Source organism: Oncorhynchus gorbuscha, linkage group LG14, assembly GCF_021184085.1.
Source record: "Oncorhynchus gorbuscha isolate QuinsamMale2020 ecotype Even-year linkage group LG14, OgorEven_v1.0, whole genome shotgun sequence".
In the NCBI taxonomy this organism is placed as follows: domain Eukaryota; kingdom Metazoa; phylum Chordata; class Actinopteri; order Salmoniformes; family Salmonidae; genus Oncorhynchus; species Oncorhynchus gorbuscha.
In genome coordinates this window covers 65,273,169-65,290,693 of record NC_060186.1, presented here as the reverse complement: position 1 = coordinate 65,290,693, position 17,525 = coordinate 65,273,169, and the positions used below count along the sequence as shown (strand labels likewise).

Here is a 17,525-nt window from a genome sequence, read left to right as displayed (position 1 = left end):
GGCTTGGAGGCAGTTCCTATTCTTGACAGAGAGAGATGTGAACCAGCATTTGAGAAATGAGAAAGAGAAAAGAGAAACACAGGGCACTCTCAAATTAAGAAATTAGCCAGCTATAGTGACTCTGTGTTTTTACTTGTACTTGTTTATAAAGTAGCTGTGGAAAAATAGAGACATTGTAGCTCGTTTCTTCAACATGCCATGTTTCTAAAATAAATACTTCATCATAATCATTTATTCCATCCACTGCAGTCTAAAAGTAAATCCCAAAATCTATTCTAACATTTCTACATTGGGTTACCATTACATGTGCAGTGAAATCTGTCCCTAGACAGTGAGTTTCTGGTTGTCTGACAGCTAGGTCCACTCCAGGCGCTGAGAGGCCATTTTAATCTAAACGCTGGAATCTGGCAACCGCTCCCGAGCAACTGCGTCCGTCCAGCCAGTCTGACCTGCTTTTGTTCCCGTCCAACCCCCTAACTTTTCCCCCTTAATTAATCCAACAGAAACTAATTAAACCCAGCTCTTCTGGACCAGGCACCAAACAAAGGGAGCGAGGGAAGGAGGGATGAGAGTGGAGCGGAGGTAGAGAGAAAGCAGGGAGCAAGCCAAAGTAACAGACAGGAGTGGAGAAACGGAAACAGTGTTCCCACTGAGGCCCTGGCCCCTAAAAAAGACTGGAGAATAGGAGGGTGAGAGAGAGCTGTAGGTTATTGTTTTCTGAGGAAAGGTGCAGGATGTTACACAGTTGGCCTAGACTGGAAAGAGGGATAGAGAGGCAAATAGAGAGGGAGAAAAGGAAGAAAAGAGAGAGAAGGAGGGTAGGAGAGAGGGTTAGGAAAAGAGAGAGAAGGATAGCAGGAGAGAGGGTTTGACAGAGAGAGGTGCTCAGGGTTTGAAAGGAGATGCATTTTTTTCCTTTGGGAGAGCTAAGGTGTAGCAAAGGGATGGGAGGAGCGGAGTAAATGCATTTGGCAGTGGCTGGCGTCTCTAGGCAGAGGAGGCAGGCTTTCTCTGGAGGCTTTGTGTGAAACTCATTGTTTTTTAATTACTGTGTTCTGAACACACAGTTGCTTACAGAGTGGTGTGTGGAGAGGCTAATTTTCTGCAGCCCATTCAGCATGCAGCCATGCACGATTGGCCTCTTAAGAGCAGATGATTGCTTTGTTTGGGAGGGGGAGACACTGCATTTACGCCACCAATCTAACCCCTTACCTATACAGTCAGAATATGATGCAGCTTTTGCAAGGCAGGAGAGACAGAATAAGTGAGAGAGAGTGGAAAGATGGAGAAACAGTGAGACAGACAGATAGATAGAGATGGCGGATGGTAGTACTGGCTGTGACCCTGCTATAGAAGATATAGAAGGTAATTAAGAGCAGAATGTTGAAGTAGATGGGTCTGGAAAGGAGATTTAAGAGGGGAACTGATTGTGCACGTCTGATTCCAGCTCTTCAGAGAGTTCTCAGTCCCAAGGCTTATAGCTTTCAAAGGACTGGTTCTCTCTCTCTCTTTCTCTCTCTTTCTCTTTCTCTCTCTCGCTTCTCTCTCTCGCTCTCTCTCTCTCGCTCTCTCTCTCGCTCTCTCTCTCTCTCTCTCTCTCTCTCTCTCGCTCTCTCTCTCTCTCGCTCTCTCTCTCTCGCTCTCTCTCTCTCGGTTTTCTTTTCTAAATCCAAACCACTTTATTCATACTTGTTACAGATACTAAGAAAGAGGGTCACTGTTTGCCTCGCTCAGATGCTTTCTCTGGTGAAATAGGTTCAGCCTCTTGCGAGTTGAACTAAAGGTATGAAACGATAGACAAGAACGAGAAATAACTTGTATATATTTGTTTCTTTTTTTAATGTAAACATTTTTTGGTAAGCCTGGCTTCCCTTGCCATGCAGGAATATACACCACTTTGTAGGTTGAATGTCACTACACATATGGTGTTTGTAATAGATGTCCCATTCCATTCAAATGGGGGGCACTAATCGGATGCTGGACTTATTTTGGAGTAGAAGAACTTATGCAGGTAACCTACTGCCTATTATTATTATTATTATTATTATTACTTAACCTACTTTTTTAAGTGAATTGTTTGACAACCAGATGACAATCATGACTGGTTGTGTTCATGACACATTAAAAGGTCATACATTTTTACAGTTAAATTACATGTCTTTAGTATAAAACATTTCACACATAGGGAGGTCCCGTTGAAAAAGTTGAGACTCCCGAATGACATCATGAAGTGCTTTGAAAGGCTAGTTAAGGATCATATCAACTCTACCTTCTCTGACACCATAGACCCACTTCAATCTGTTTACAGCCCCAATAGATCCACAGATGATCGCAATCACACTGCACACCGCCCTATTCCATCTGTACAAGAGGAATACATATGTCAGAATGCTGTTCATTGACTATAGCTCAGCCTTCAACACCATAGTACCCTCCAAGCTCATCATTAAGCTCGGGATCCTGGGTCTGAACCCCGCCCTGTGCAACTGGGTCCTGGACTTCCTGACTGGCCGCCCCAAGGGGGTGAAGGTAGGAAATAACACCTTCACTTCGCTAATCCTCAACACAGGGGCCCCATGCTCAGCCTCCTCCTGTACTCCCCGTTTATCCTGTGGGGCTGTATCACCACCTGGTAAGGCAACTGCACTGCCCCCATCTGCAGGGCTCTCCAGAGGGTGGTGCGGTCTGCCCAATGCATCACCGGGGGCACACTGCCTGCTCTCCAGGACACCTACAGCACCCGATGTCACAGGAAGGCAAAAAAGATCAAGGACATCCACCACCTGACCACCACACTATCATCCAGAAGGTGAGGTCAGAACAGGTGCATCAAAGCTGGGACCGATAGAAGCTGTTTTTCAGTCTTTCAATAACCATCACCAGACGACTACCACTCAACCCATTTCTGAGCGGTATGACAGTTGCGTGGCCCCATGGTGTTTATACTTGCGTACTATTGTTTGTACAGATGAACATGGTACCTTCAGGCGTTTGGAAATGGCTCCCAAGGATGAACCAGACTTGGAGGTCCACAATTTTCTTTGAGGTCTTGACTGATTTCTTTTGATTTTTCCATGATATCAAGCAAAGAGGCACTCAAATGATGTCAATTAGCCTATCAGAAGCTTCTAAAGCCATGACAACATTTTCTGGAATTTTCCAAGCTGTTTAAAGGCACAGTCAACTTAGTGTAAGTTAACTTCTGACAACGGAATTGTGATATAATTCATTGTAAGTGATATAATCTGTCTGAAAACAATTGTTGGAAAAATTACTTGTGTCATGCAAAATAGATGTCCTAACCGACTTGCCAAAACTAGTTTGTTATCAAGAAATGTGTGGGGTGGTTGAAAAACAAGCTTTAATGACTCCAACCTAAGTGGATGTGAACTTCCAACTTCAACTGTATGTAACAATAATTCATCAGAAATGTAGCAATTTGCTTCAATAGCCTTTATTTTTTCTATATTTTTGCATATAATAATTTACTTGTGAAAAACAAAAAGCTGAAACAAAACAAATTCCAGGGCTGCAATAATTGAAAAAAAAACCCATCAACAACATGTATAGTAGAATCCCTCATACTGCAAAGTACTGTGAGTGTTCTCGTTCTCCCTCTCTCCTGCATTTGACCACAAGTTCTCATCAACATCACATCTTATGTTTTCTCTGGGGAAGTATCTTCTGGAATATCATATCCAACCCGGGCAGTCTTCAGGAGAAGTGTCGCCACACCTCGCATCCATGGCATCCAGTAAGGACATCTGGTCATGTGGATGGTGTTCACTGCCCTGCTGGAGCTAGGAGCACAAGCATTTAGTTAGATACTACTGCACTGCAGGAGCTAGGAACACAAGCATGTAGCAAGATACTACTGAACTGCAGGAGCTAGGAACACAAGCATGTAGCAAGATACTAGTGCACTGCCAGAGTAAGGAACACAAGCATGTAGCAAGATACTAGTGCACTGCCGGAGCCAGGAACACAAGCATGTAGCAAGATACTACTGCACTGCTGTAGCTAGGAACACAAGCATTTAGCAAGATACTACTGCACTGCTGGAGCTAAGAACACAAGCATGTAGCAAGATACTACTGCACTGCTGGAGCTAGGATCACAAGCATTTAGCTAGATACTAGTGCACTGCTGGAGCTAGGAACACAAGCATTTAGTTAGATACTAGTGCACTGCCGTAGCCAGGAACACAAGCATTTAGTTAGATACTAGTGCACTGCTGGAGCTAGGAACACAAGCATATTTAGTTAGATACTAGTGCACTGCTGTAGCTAGGAACACAAGTATTTAGCTAGATACTACTGCACTGCCGGAGCCAGGAACACAATCATTTAGTTAGATACTAGCGCACTGCTGGAGCTAGGAACACAAGCATTTAGTTAGATACTACCGCACTGCCGGAGCTAGGAACACAAGCATTTAGTTAGATACTACCGCACTGCCGGAGCTAGGAACACAAGCATTTAGTTAGATACTAGTGCACTGCTGGAGCTAGGTACACAAGCATTTAGTTAGATACTACCGCACTGCTGGAGCCAGGAACACAAGCATTTAGTTTGATACTACTGCACGGCTGGAGCTAAGAACACAAGCATTTAGTTAGATACTAGTGCACTGCCGGAGCCAGGAACACAAGCATGTAGCAAGATACTACTGCACTGCTGTAGCTAGGAACACAAGCATTTAGCTAGATACTACTGCACTGCTGGAGCTAAGAACACAAGCATGTAGCAAGATACTACTGTACTGCTGGAGCTAGGATCACAAGCATTTAGCTAGATACTACTGCACTGCTGGAGCTAGGATCACAAGCATTTAGCTAGATACTACTGCACTGCTGGAGCTAGGATCACAAGCATTTAGTTAGATACTAGTGCACTGCCGGAGCCAGGACCACAAGCATTTAGTTAGATACTACTGCCCTGCTGGAGCCAGGAACACAAGCATTTAGTTAGATACTAGTGCACTGCTGGAGCTAGGAACACAAGCATTTAGCTAGATACTACTGCACTGCCGGAGCTAGGAACACAAGCATTTAGTTAGATACTAGTGCACTGCCGGAGCCAGGAACACAAGCATTTAGTTAGATACTAGTGCACTGCCGGAGCTAGGAACACAAGCATTTAGTTAGATACTACTGCACTGCTGGAGCCAGGAACACAAGCATTTAGTTAGATACTAGTGCACTGCTGGAGCTAGGAACACAAGCATTTAGTTAGATACTAGTGCACTGCCGGAGCCAGGACCACAAGCATTTAGTTAGATACTACTGCCCTGCTGGAGCCAGGAACACAAGCATTTAGTTAGATACTAGTGCACTGCTGGAGCTAGGAACACAAGCATTTAGCTAGATACTACTGCACTGCCGGAGCTAGGAACACAAGCATTTAGTTAGATACTAGTGCACTGCCGGAGCCAGGAACACAAGCATTTAGTTAGATACTAGTGCACTGCCGGAGCTAGGAACACAAGCATTTAGTTAGATACTACTGCACTGCTGGAGCCAGGAACACAAGCATTTAGTTAGATACTAGTGCACTGCTGGAGCTAGGAACACAAGCATTTAGTTAGATACTAGTGCACTGCCGGAGCCAGGACCACAAGCATTTAGTTAGATACTACTGCCCTGCTGGAGCCAGGAACACAAGCATTTAGTTAGATACTAGTGCACTGCTGGAGCTAGGAACACAAGCATTTAGCTAGATACTACTGCACTGCCGGAGCTAGGAACACAAGCATTTAGTTAGATACTAGTGCACTGCCGGAGCCAGGAACACAAGCATTTAGTTAGATACTACTGCACTGCTGGAGCCAGGAACACAAGCATTTAGTTAGATACTAGTGCACTGCTGGAGCTAGGAACACAAGCATTTAGTTAGATACTAGTGCACTGCTGGAGCTAGGAACACAAGCATTTAGTTAGATACTAGTGCACTGCTGGAGCTAGGAACACAAGCATTTAGTTAGATACTAGTGCACTGCTGGAGCTAGGAACACAAGCATTTAGTTAGATACTAGTGCACTGCTGGAGCTAGGAACACAAGCATTTAGTTAGATACTAGTGCACTGCTGGAGCTAGGAACGCAAGCATTTAGTTAGATACTAGTGCACTGCTGGAGCCAGGAACACAAGCATTTAGTTTGATACTACTGCCCTGCTGGAGCTAGGAACACAAGCATTTAGCTAGATACTACTGCACTGCTGTAGCTAGGAACACAAGCATGTAGCAAGATACTACTGCACTGCTGTAGCTAGGAACACAAGTATTTAGCTAGATACTACTGCACTGCTGGAGCTAGGATCACAAGCATTTAACTATATACTACAGCACTGCTGGAGCTAGGAACACAAGCATTTAACTATATACTAGTGCACTGCTGGAGCTAGGAACGCAAGCATTTAGTTTGATACTAGTACACTGCTGGAGCCAGGAACACAAGCATTTAGTTTGATACTACTGCCCTGCTGGAGCCAGGAACACAAACATTCAGTTAGATACTACTGCCCTGCTGGAGCAAGGCACATAAGCATTTAGCTAGATACTACTGAAATTCTGGAGCTAGGAACACAAGCATTTAGCTAGATACTACTGCACTGCTGGAGCTAGGATCACAAGCATTTAGTTAGATACTACTGTACTGCCGGAGCCAGGAACACAAGCATTTAGTTAGATACTAGTGCACTGCTGGAGCTAGGAACACAAGCATTTAGTTAGATACTAGCGCACTGCTGGAGCTAGGAACACAAGCATTTAGTTAGATACTACCGCACTGCCGGAGCTAGGAACACAAGCATTTAGTTAGATACTAGTGCACTGCTGGAGTTAGGTACACAAGCATTTAGTTTGATACTACTGCACGGCTGGAGCTAGAAACACACGCATTTCGCTACACCCGCTATAACATCTGCTAAATGTGTACGTGACCAATAACATTTGATTAGATTTTAATTCACACTCGTAGGCACTTTCAAGTGAATTAGCTGCTGTTTGCTAATAGCTTTTCATAAAATCCTGACCTTGCATGCAATGACCATAATTTGACTTTTTGAACAAGGAAAAGTACCAAACCTAAGCTGAAGAGGGAACGACAATGCCTCTTCCCCTCAGGAGGCTGAAAAAATTTGGGATAGTCCCTCAGATCCTTTAAAATTCTACAACTGCACCATTGAGAGCATCTTGACTGGCTGCATCACCTCATAATATGTCAACTTCTTCGCATCCAACCGCAAGGCATCACTGGGGCCGAACTCCATGCCATCCAGGACTTCTATAACAGGCAGTGTCAGGGAAAGGCCCTAAAAATTGTAAAACACTCCAGCCACCCAAGACTGTTCTCTCTGCTACCGCACAACAAGCAGTAAGGATGCACCAAGTCTGGAACCAACAGGACCCTGAACAGCTTCTACTCCCAAGCCATAAGACTGCTAAATGGGTGTTTAAATAGTTAACCAAATAGTTACCCGGAATATCTAAATTGAGGCTATTTGCACTAACTTCTTTGACTCATCACATACACTGCTGCTACTGTTTATTATCAGTCACTTTATTCCTAGTTATACAGTTGAAATCGGAAGTTTACACACACTTAGATTGTCGTCCTTAAAACTCGTTTTTCAACCACTCCACAAATTTCTTGCTAACAAACTATAGATTTGGCAAGTCGGTTAGGACATGTACTTTGTGCATGACACAAGTCATTTTTCCAACAATTGTTTACAGACAGATTATTTCACTTACAATTCCAGTGGGTCAGAAGTTCACAAACTCTAAGTTGACTGTGCCTTTAAACAGCTTGGAAAATTCCAGAAAATGTTGTCATGCCTTTAGAATCTTTTGATAGGCTAATTGACATAATTTGAGTCAATTGGAGGTGTACCTGTGGATGTATTTCAAGGCCTACCTTCAAACTCAATGCCACTTTGCTTGACATGGGAAAATCAAAAGAAATTAGCCAATACCTCAGAAAAAACATTGTAGCCCTCCACAAGTCTGGTTCATCATTGGGAGCAATTTCCAAACGCATGTTAATCTGTACAATCAATAGTATGCAAGAATAAACACCATGGGATCATGCAGTCGTCATACCGGCTCAAGAAGGAGACTCGTTCTGTCTCCTAGAGAAGAAAGTACTTTGGTGTGAAAAGTGCAAATTAATCCCAGAACAACAGCAAAGGACCTTGTGAAGATGCTTGAGGAAACAGGTACAAAGGTATCTATATCCACAGTAAATTGAGTCCTATATCGACATAACCTGAAAGGCCGCTCAGCAAGGAAGAAGCCAGTGCTCCAAAACTGCCATAAAATGGCCAGACTACGTTTTGCAACTGCACATGGGGACAAAGATTGTACTTTTTGGAGAAATGTCCTCTGGTCTGATGAAACAAAAATAGAACTGTTTGAACATAATGACCATCGATTTGTTTGGAGGAAAAGGGAGAGGCTTGCAAGCCGAAGAACACCATCCCAACCGTGAAGCACGGGGGTGGCAGCATCTTGTTGTGGGGGTGCTTTGCTGCAGGAGGGACTGGTGAACTTCACAAAATAGATGACATCATCAGGGAGGAAAATTATGTGGATATATTGAAGCAACATCTCAAGACATCAGTCAGGAAGTTAAAGCTTGGTCTCAAATGGGTCTTCTAAATGGACAATGACCCGAAGCATACTTCCAAAGTTGTGGCAAAATGGCGTAAAGACAACAAAGTCAAGGTGTTGGAGTAGCTATCACAAACCCTGACCTCAATCTTATAGAGAATTTGTGGGCAAAACTGAAAAATTATATGCGAGCAATGAGTCCTACAAACCTGACTCCGTTACACCAGCTCTGTCAGGAGGAATGGGACAAAATTCACCCAACTTATTGTGGGAAGCTACCTGAAACGTTTGACCCAAGTTAAACAATTTACAGGCAATGCGACCAAATACTAATTGAGTGTATGTAAACTTCTGACCCACTGGGAATGTGATGAAAGAAAATAAAGCTGAAATAAATCATTCTCTCCACTATTATTCTGACATTTCACATTCTTAAAATAAAGTGGTGATCCTAACTGAACAACGACAGGGAATTTTTACTTGGATTAAATGTCAGGAATTGTGTAAAACTGAGTTTAAATGTATTTGGCTACTGTGTATGTAAACTTCCAACTTCAACTGTATGTACATATCCATCCATAGCCCCAGTACGTGGCTGCTGGAGAGATAGGAGTTGACAAAGTTATAGGGCAACACTGCCACCTGTCTATTTTAAAAGAGCACTACACAAACCAGTTAGTAAGTGCATGCGTGTGTGCCTGTACCAGAGTTGATGTCAACACAATCTAATTTCCAGTCAATTCTAGAGTTGAATTATTTTCCTGGAGAGAATTCCATGTCCAATCCATCTGACAGGAATTCAGCTGAATGGGGTGGAACTCTGGTTGTGTGTGTTTACATCATAATCTGGTGAACCCTTATCCAGCCTCTCCAGTTCATCTAATCCCTCCACCTGCTCAAACATCCAAACAGTCCAGGCCACACCCCCACCCCCTAAACACACATACGCCTCCCAGCTTCCCCCTTATTGCCCTCGGCTGGGAGTGCTCCATCCCCCTCTGATGCCCAGTTGGGCTCTGCCACCCCCTAACCGTGCTCCAGCTGGAGTGTGTACCCCCTTCCCCTTTACTACATCCACTCTGTGCCCCGTCTGCTGCCTAGCATTGCCAAGGTCTTCCCCGGTGTTAGGAGTCCAGCAGTGTGTGTATGCACATAGAGTCACTGTCTGTCAATGAAAATAATATTACAAGCAGTTATGATTAGGGTTAACGCATTTGCAGAGATATTACTTTTGTTTATTATTTTTCACCTGTATATTATAGTTCTCTCTCCGTTACACACTTGATCAGTGCTTGACTTTGGCAGGAGCTCACTGGAGCTGAGTACCGGCACCTCAAACGTTCTACTGCTTGAGCTCCTGTTCTTCTTATTGAATATTAGCTCAAAGATATTGTGGAGCAGCTCCTGCACCTAAATACTATATAAATGGTACAGGCACCCAAAATTAGCACCGGAACCTATTTCAGTTCAAGTCAAGCACTACACTTGACATTACTTCACTATTAGAGCCTAATGCATAATACTTGGGGAGAAACTGGACATTTGCACCATATTGCAATGTGCATAACAGTAGCACCCTCTGCTGGCAAGAGAGTATTGGATCCGGAGATGGCCTGCGTAATTTATGAATTTGATTTAAAGGTGTGAAAGGGAATACATTTGTAAAACGTCAAAATTCTAGATTTTTTATTTGGTCACTATTTACTTTGGTAATAGCCAGCCCATTCATAATTTTAATAGATTTGCAGAGGTTTGAATTGTCTATTTATGCCTAAAACTGCGGTCTCTAGATACACCAAATAATGCACCGTCGATTAACTCAAATTAATTTGTGAGTTTCGCTGATGCTCGAGGGAGAGACACAAAAAAAGTTGTGCAAACCGCGCATAGATTATGCTTCTCATCACTGTCGTAAAGCGGCACCCGCTTTCATGGTAGTCACTACTTATCACAGCCACAAATTCATATTTTTGTCTAAACCCCGCCTATTTCTACAATTTAGCTTCTTAAAATATAATTTTAAACCTTAACCATACTGCTAACCGCATTCCTAACCCTAACCTTAAATGAATACCAAAAAGCAAAATTTTGTTTTCATTAATTTTTACGTTAAATCCAATTCTGACTTTGTGGCTGTAGTAAGTAATGACAACCATCTTTCGGCTGCAATGGCGTTTGCTGCGACAGCACTTTCCGGCAGCGGGGAAACGGAGGAGAAAGCAACGACAGGCGTTGGAAGTAAAGACGAAATTGTTTCGGAAACCCTCGGATTTATACAATTATCGCCTTAGTGAAGTGAGCTTTGTTTATAAACCCGTTGACGAAACTATATTTAGAGCTTTTTTTTCTAACGTGCATTGCCCCCTTGATGAGGTGGGATGGCTGCAGTGCCGACTGGGCCTAGCAGCGCATTGCCAGCATCCCCGGCTGAAATTTCTCCCTTCCCCGGGGAAGGGGAGCAGCCCGGCTGCGGTTGGGAGGGCTCTGTAACACGACAGGAGCAGCGGGTCAGCGAGGACAAACGGCCAAGTAAGAAAAAACAGAAAAACATGCTATCGCATGCTAACCCGGCTGCGCTACACCTCAAAACGCAGGCCCCACAGGAACAGCAGCTGAACGGGTTGGTCAGTCCGTCTGAAGACTGTGAGATCTACAACCACACAACGGAAAACCGATCCGACAGTCCGAGACCGTCCATGGAGCTCTGTGACAGCAGCAGTTTTGGAGACGACCCGAGTGACAAAAATAATAGCGACCATTGCTGGCAACATGAGGACCACAGTCCGTGTTCGAAAGGCAGCCGCCACCCTCACTTGAACAACAATGGCATGAACGGTATGTTGACTATCACAAGAACTGAGGCTTTCCAAAGCCACACTGTAACCGGACACAGCCCCGGTGGTAACGCTAGGAAAAGGGAATGTGACCCCACAGAAGCCCCTCGACCACCGAGCCAGCAGCCCCCAGACTGCGAAGGCCTTGGCGAGCACCGGGCTGGAGTAGAAAGTGAACCCGACGTCATACACCAGCCGCCGGTGTCAGAATTAGCGAGGCTGGATCTGAACTGTTCGCCTGACCGAGAAGCGGAAGAGAGCCAGGGGATTCATTATGTCCGCTACGAGTCCGAGTTACAGATGCCAGGAATCATGAGGTTGATCACCAAGGACTTGTCTGAGCCGTATTCCATTTATACCTATAGGTACTTCATCCACAACTGGCCTCAGCTCTGCTTTCTGGTGAGTATGACATAGCGCTATCTAGTAAAACACCTTCTTGACTTGGTTTTGGTTGGCGAACATTAGCAAAATAAAAAGAGGGCAGTAGCTTCTGGGGCAACAACGCGAGTTTGTTGGGGGTGTTGCCGCTGACCCTAAGAGGCCAGTATTGTCTCTTACCACCGTTTTGATTTAGGCCTAGATACTGTTAGTGTCTGCTTCAATTGTGTTTTTTTCCTATCTTTCTGTATAGCAGACCTGCTCATTTGATGTTCCTAAAGTTCTAGGTAAAGGGTAGGCTTCTCTTTAGGTAGATCCAGACAATAACACACCCTTATTCCTCCCTGTTGTCTTGTCTGACAGTGAAACTAGTTTTTAAGTTGGGCTAAAAGGGTTGGTTAGTCTTGGTGTGACTGCTAGTGTAGACTTGTTCACTATGTCTATATTTAATCATCTGGAGGTGTCACACAGATACAGTTGAACATGAAGTGGCATGTACATGCGCTTGCACACCACACACACACACACACACACAAATAAACCCCCTTTGACAGCCTAACCCTAGCATAGTGTTGCAACCTCTGAGGCTTGCTGACTGAAACACTTGCAAGTGTCAAGTTTTTTACATTTCTAGTCTTGATAATTAATTTGGTATTTTGAGGTGAACTGGGCTAATACGAAACAAGTTGTGTCCACAAATTCAATGAAGTCCTTGCTGTTGATCTGTCTCCCTTTCCATAACGGAATGAGCCATTCATCATTGTAACCATGATACTTACTATTCAATATGATTTCTCAGTCTACTGCCCTCAGTGACCTATAGGAAGGAGGAAGTGCTATGTGCAGTGTAATCAAACTAGAGGTCAGGGTAGATGTGTTCTTGATGCTCATTGGCTAGAAGCATTGGATTTTGTTTACTCCTTGGTTATGTCTGGTCTTAAGAAGGCTTCAAAAGCTTTAGGTTGGACACAGCACTAACATGACTCACTGTTTATTAATTTCCAGGCCATGGTGGAGCAGGAGTGTGTGGGGGCCATTGTCTGTAAGCTGGACATGCACAAGAAGATGTTTCGTCGTGGCTACATCGCCATGCTGGCTGTAGACTCGAAACACAGGAGGAAAAGCATTGGTGAGAACCAGCATGCTCTCTCATTTTCTCATGACGACCAATCACATTTTATTAATAGCCCTTTTTGCAAAAAAATATTTGATCTCAAAGTACTTCCATTTTCTTTACCTCTACAAACTTCTATGCGTACCATCCCGCTGAATTGATTTTCTGTTGCCTGTATGTTGCAGGTACTAACCTGGTGAAGAAGGCCATCTATGCCATGGTGGAGGGGGATTGTGATGAGGTAAGCGGACTGGTACTGTCTGTCTGATGGTGACGTCCGAAGGCCCTGTTGTCCCTCTGGGGCCTTCACTCAGCTAGTGGCCCTGACTGTACTTGGCTGAGGTATTAACCACATATTATATATCCACACTAGGTGGACTCTAGTATAGAAAATTAAGTGCTCTAGTGAATAACATGGGGATATAATATAACAATATGATCTTATGACAAACCCCCACAAAATGATACAAAGACTACTTGTATTGCTTCAGCTCTGACAAGCAGTATCTCTCCCCACCCTCCCTCTCTCCTTCCCTCCCTCTCTCTTCTCTCTCTCTCGCTCACTCCTAGGTGGTTCTGGAGACTGAGATCACTAACAAGTCAGCTCTAAAGTTGTATGAGAACCTTGGTTTTGTCCGAGACAAGCGGCTCTTCAGATATTACCTGAACGGTGTGGACGCACTGAGGCTCAAACTGTGGCTCCGCTAGAGAGAGGAGAAGGAGCATGACAGGTGCTGCCCTCTTACTGAAGCAGCTCCAGTCTCACTCTCAACCCTGCCCTGGTCCCTTGTCTCACACGTGTGTGTGTGTGTGTGTGTGTGTGTGTGTGTGTGTGTGTGTGTGTGTGTGTGTGTGTGTGTGTGTGTGTGTGTGTGTGTGTGTGTGTGTGTGTGTGTGTGTGTGTGTGTGTGTGTGTGTGTGTGTGTGTGTGTGTGTGTGTGTGTGTGTGCATACACATACATACACACACACACCCATATATACAGTTACACCCACGCACAGTCATACACCCATATGCACACACACATCGTCATACACCCACAAGCATAGATTCACCTACATTTGCATATACATAGACACACGCACATGCACACTACTCATACACAGTACACACACAGTACATACAACCCTCCCTTTTTGATCTTTGACATCTTGGAAAACAGCTCAAGACTAAACTGGACAGACAGAAATCCCACAATGTTTTAATGAAGAGGCCCTTGCCCTGTTAGCTGTAGGATCCTGTGAGAGGGGGAAGGAAGAGGAGTGTGTGATGTGGTCTGGTGACCTTTAACCTCAGAACATTGCCCTCCCCCTTCCAACGAGCAGTATCTAAGGCATGATGTCGAGGGTGAACCCACAAACCCCCGGAGGGCGATGCATCACGCAAAATCACCCACAGGAAAACAGAAGAAGAATAAAAACACAGGGTGAAAATAAGGAAGAAGGTGGGAAAACGACAGATTCGAAGGAAATATTTGTGGAGTTTATTTTTTGTGTATATTTTTTAATCTCATGATTCAACAGGGGGTTGGAAAAGCTATTGTGTGTGTGTTCGTGAGAGTGTGTGTTTTCCCTAGGGGTTTGGAAAAGGAAGTGTTTAGGTTATTGTGTACATGTGTAAGGGACGTGAAGTAAGGGATGTGAAGTAATGTAGTGGATGGGTGTGTGCGCACGCATGCTTGGTGGGAATCATGAGTTGTGCGTGTTAGTGTGCTTTTCTCCCCCTGTCTGTGTTTTCATTAACCCTATGTTGTGAGACGAACACGCCAGATGCTTGCTGCTCAGTTTTCACCCCGTGCCCCAGACCAAGAGCTGGAGCCTGTAAAGATATGCATGCATTTATTTTAACAAGAGTGGTGGTATGAGTGATGAGTGTGTGTTGATTAACACTCGGAACATTGCCCAGTTCCAAACAGACCCATAGTCCTAACTCCTAGGCACTTGTGTATATCTGAAAGGTTTGGATAGGTGTAAGCAATATGGTGCAAATTCTTCCTCCCTGTCAGAGGGAAAGGTGGAGCTATTTCCATTTTAGTAAAACCTATTCAATAATTTCAGATATACTTGGTAAGTGCTTAGAGGGGTAAGAATGAGGGGCCTATTTGAGATTGGGCACTTGTGTTGGCCCTTTTTGCAGATCAAAGCTAATTTTCCCAAAATGCACTGCCAGCCACTGGAACATTGCTCAAAAATCTCCTGAGAAAGATAAATAATTATTGACAAAGGAGAAGTTTGTTTGGGCTCGGAAACTATTTCTCTATTGCAGGTTGTTCATTCAAATTCCTCCTAACTTGGAGACTATTTTTTCCAAGCACCCCTCTGTCTTTCAATCATCACAGTTGTCTATGAATTAACAACATGCAGAGCACTGGAGTCCTGTTTCAGTATGGCAAAGTGTCAGGCTGGAGTAATAGTGTTATTAAATATGTTGGATTCCTGTTGGCTTCGCTCTGTGTGTGTGTTTGAGTCCGTGTGTTGATCTTTGGTTGACCTCTGGTTAAAGGAGGGCAAAGGTATTGTTTGCAGTTTACTTATTTCCTGTTTGCTCTCTAAGTTTATTTAGATTGTGTATTATACACTCATACACTCACTCCCCTCGTACACTCCGGTAACATTTGAGAGCTCCTCTGTCTGGGAAAGACAGGCACACCAGGCAGTTCCCATCTACTCCAATCAATGCAAAGACAATATGTGTTTGTGGCTGCTTTTTGTCTAAAAAATTAATTAAAAAATATAATTTTCTTTTTCAGAGTTAATTAACATAGGTCGGCTGTGTGTGTTTTGACTGATGGTGTAAAATTGGTTATTTCAGGCTCTAGATAACCCTGAAGTATAGTAAAGACACAGGGACACCAGGAGCTAGGTATAGAAGGTGGTGGTGGTAATAGTAGTGGTTGTAGTAGTAATGGTGGTGTTGGTGGTGGTAGTAGTAGTAATAATGGTGGTTGAAGTGGTGGTGGTAGTAGTAATGGTGGGTGGTAGTAGTAGTAATGGTGGTGGTAGTAGTAATGGCGGTGGTGGTGGTAGTAGTAATGGTGGCGGTGGTTGTAGTAGTAGGAATGGTGGCGGTGGTTGTAGTAGTAGGAATGGCGGCGGTGGTTGTAGTAGTAGTAGTAGTAATGGCGGCGGTGGTTGTAGTAGTAATGATGGCGGTGGTGGTGGTGGTAGTAGTAGTAATGGCGGTGGTGGTGGTAGTAGTAGTAATGGCGGTGGTGGTGGTAGTAGTAGTATTGGCGGTGGTGGTGGTAGTAGTAGTAATGGCGGTGGTGGTGGTAGTAGTTATGGTGGCGATGGTAGTAATGGCGGCGGTGGTAGTAGTAGTAATGGTGGTGGTAGTAGTAGTTATGGCGGTGGTGGTAGTAGTAGTTATGGCAGTGGTGGTGGTGGTAGTAGTAGTAATGACGGTGGTGGTGGTAGTAGTAGTAATGACGGTGGTGGTGGTAGTAGTAGTTATGGCAGTGGTGGTGGTGGTAGTAGTAGTAATGACGGTGGTGGTGGTGGTAGTAGTAGTAATGACGGTGGTGGTGGTAGTAGTAGTAATGACGGTGGTGGTAGTAGTAGTAATGACGGTGGTGGTGGTAGTAGTAGTAATGACGGTGGTGGTAGTAGTAGTAATGACGGTGGTGGTAGTAGTAGTAATGACGGTGGTGGTGGTAGTAGTAATGACGGTGGTGGTGGTAGTAGTAGTAATGACGGTGGTGGTGGTAGTAGTAGTAATGACGGTGGTGGTAGTAGTAGTAATGACGGTGGTGGTGGTAGTAGTAATGACGGTGGTGGTAGTAGTAGTAATGACGGTGGTGGTGGTAGTAGTAGTAATGACGGTGGTGGTGGTAGTAGTAGTAATGACGGTGGTGGTGGTAGTAGTAGTAATGACGGTGGTGGTGGTAGTAGTAGTAATGACGGTGGTGGTGGTAGTAGTAGTAATGACGGTGGTGGTGGTAATGGCGGTGGTGGTAGTAATGACGGTGGTGGTGGTAATGGCGGTGGTGGTAGTAATGGTGGTAGTAGTAATGGCAGTGGTGGTAGTAATGGTGGTAGTAGTAATGGCGGTGGTGGTGGTAGTAGTTACTAAAGATCTGCTGCTTGTCTAGCAGAGACACTAATGTACTGTACTGCTGAGCTGTGATGAAGTCCCATAGGCTGAGAGAGCAGCTATAAGAGGTGTACACTAGCAAACACAACACATTATGGGCCAGGTTTACTCAGTGTCTGCATCTCTGTAAAGTTTTAGCAGCTGTTATTTCAGAGTTTGCAGCTTTAATAAAACCGATGCAAACAGTTAGGAGCTGTTACTCAACGTCTCTTCAATTCAACCGGCTAACATTGCAGAATAGGAAGTGAGAAGGGATGTCGACAGATACTTTACACAGGCTGCTGTGTGGGTGGTTATAGTATGTGTGTGAGTGCGTTTGAAAACACCGATCAGATGACCTTTTGTTTTTTTTGACTATTTGTATACAGAGTGTTTGCGCTCTATTCATTTGACATCCGAGGGCATCTTTTTTTGTGTATTGTGTTTATGGAGGGATTGATTAGTTAGGTTTTTTGTTTCTTTTCTCTGCTAATTTATTTTCACCGATCCAGA

The 17,525-nt window shown here is 44.3% G+C and overlaps 1 protein-coding gene across 1 annotated transcript; it reads left to right on the top strand.

Annotated features, from left to right (window-relative positions):
- Positions 1-10,762: 10,762 nt before the first annotated feature.
- LOC123995299 (N-alpha-acetyltransferase 30-like) lies at positions 10,763-15,381 on the top strand. Its single transcript, XM_046298816.1, has 4 exons — positions 10,763-11,847; positions 12,832-12,955; positions 13,126-13,181; positions 13,511-15,381. The coding sequence occupies exons 1-4, from the start codon at positions 10,990-10,992 to the stop codon at positions 13,646-13,648; spliced, it is 1,176 nt and encodes a 391-aa protein (XP_046154772.1). The 5' UTR covers positions 10,763-10,989; the 3' UTR covers positions 13,649-15,381.
- Positions 15,382-17,525: the final 2,144 nt, after the last annotated feature.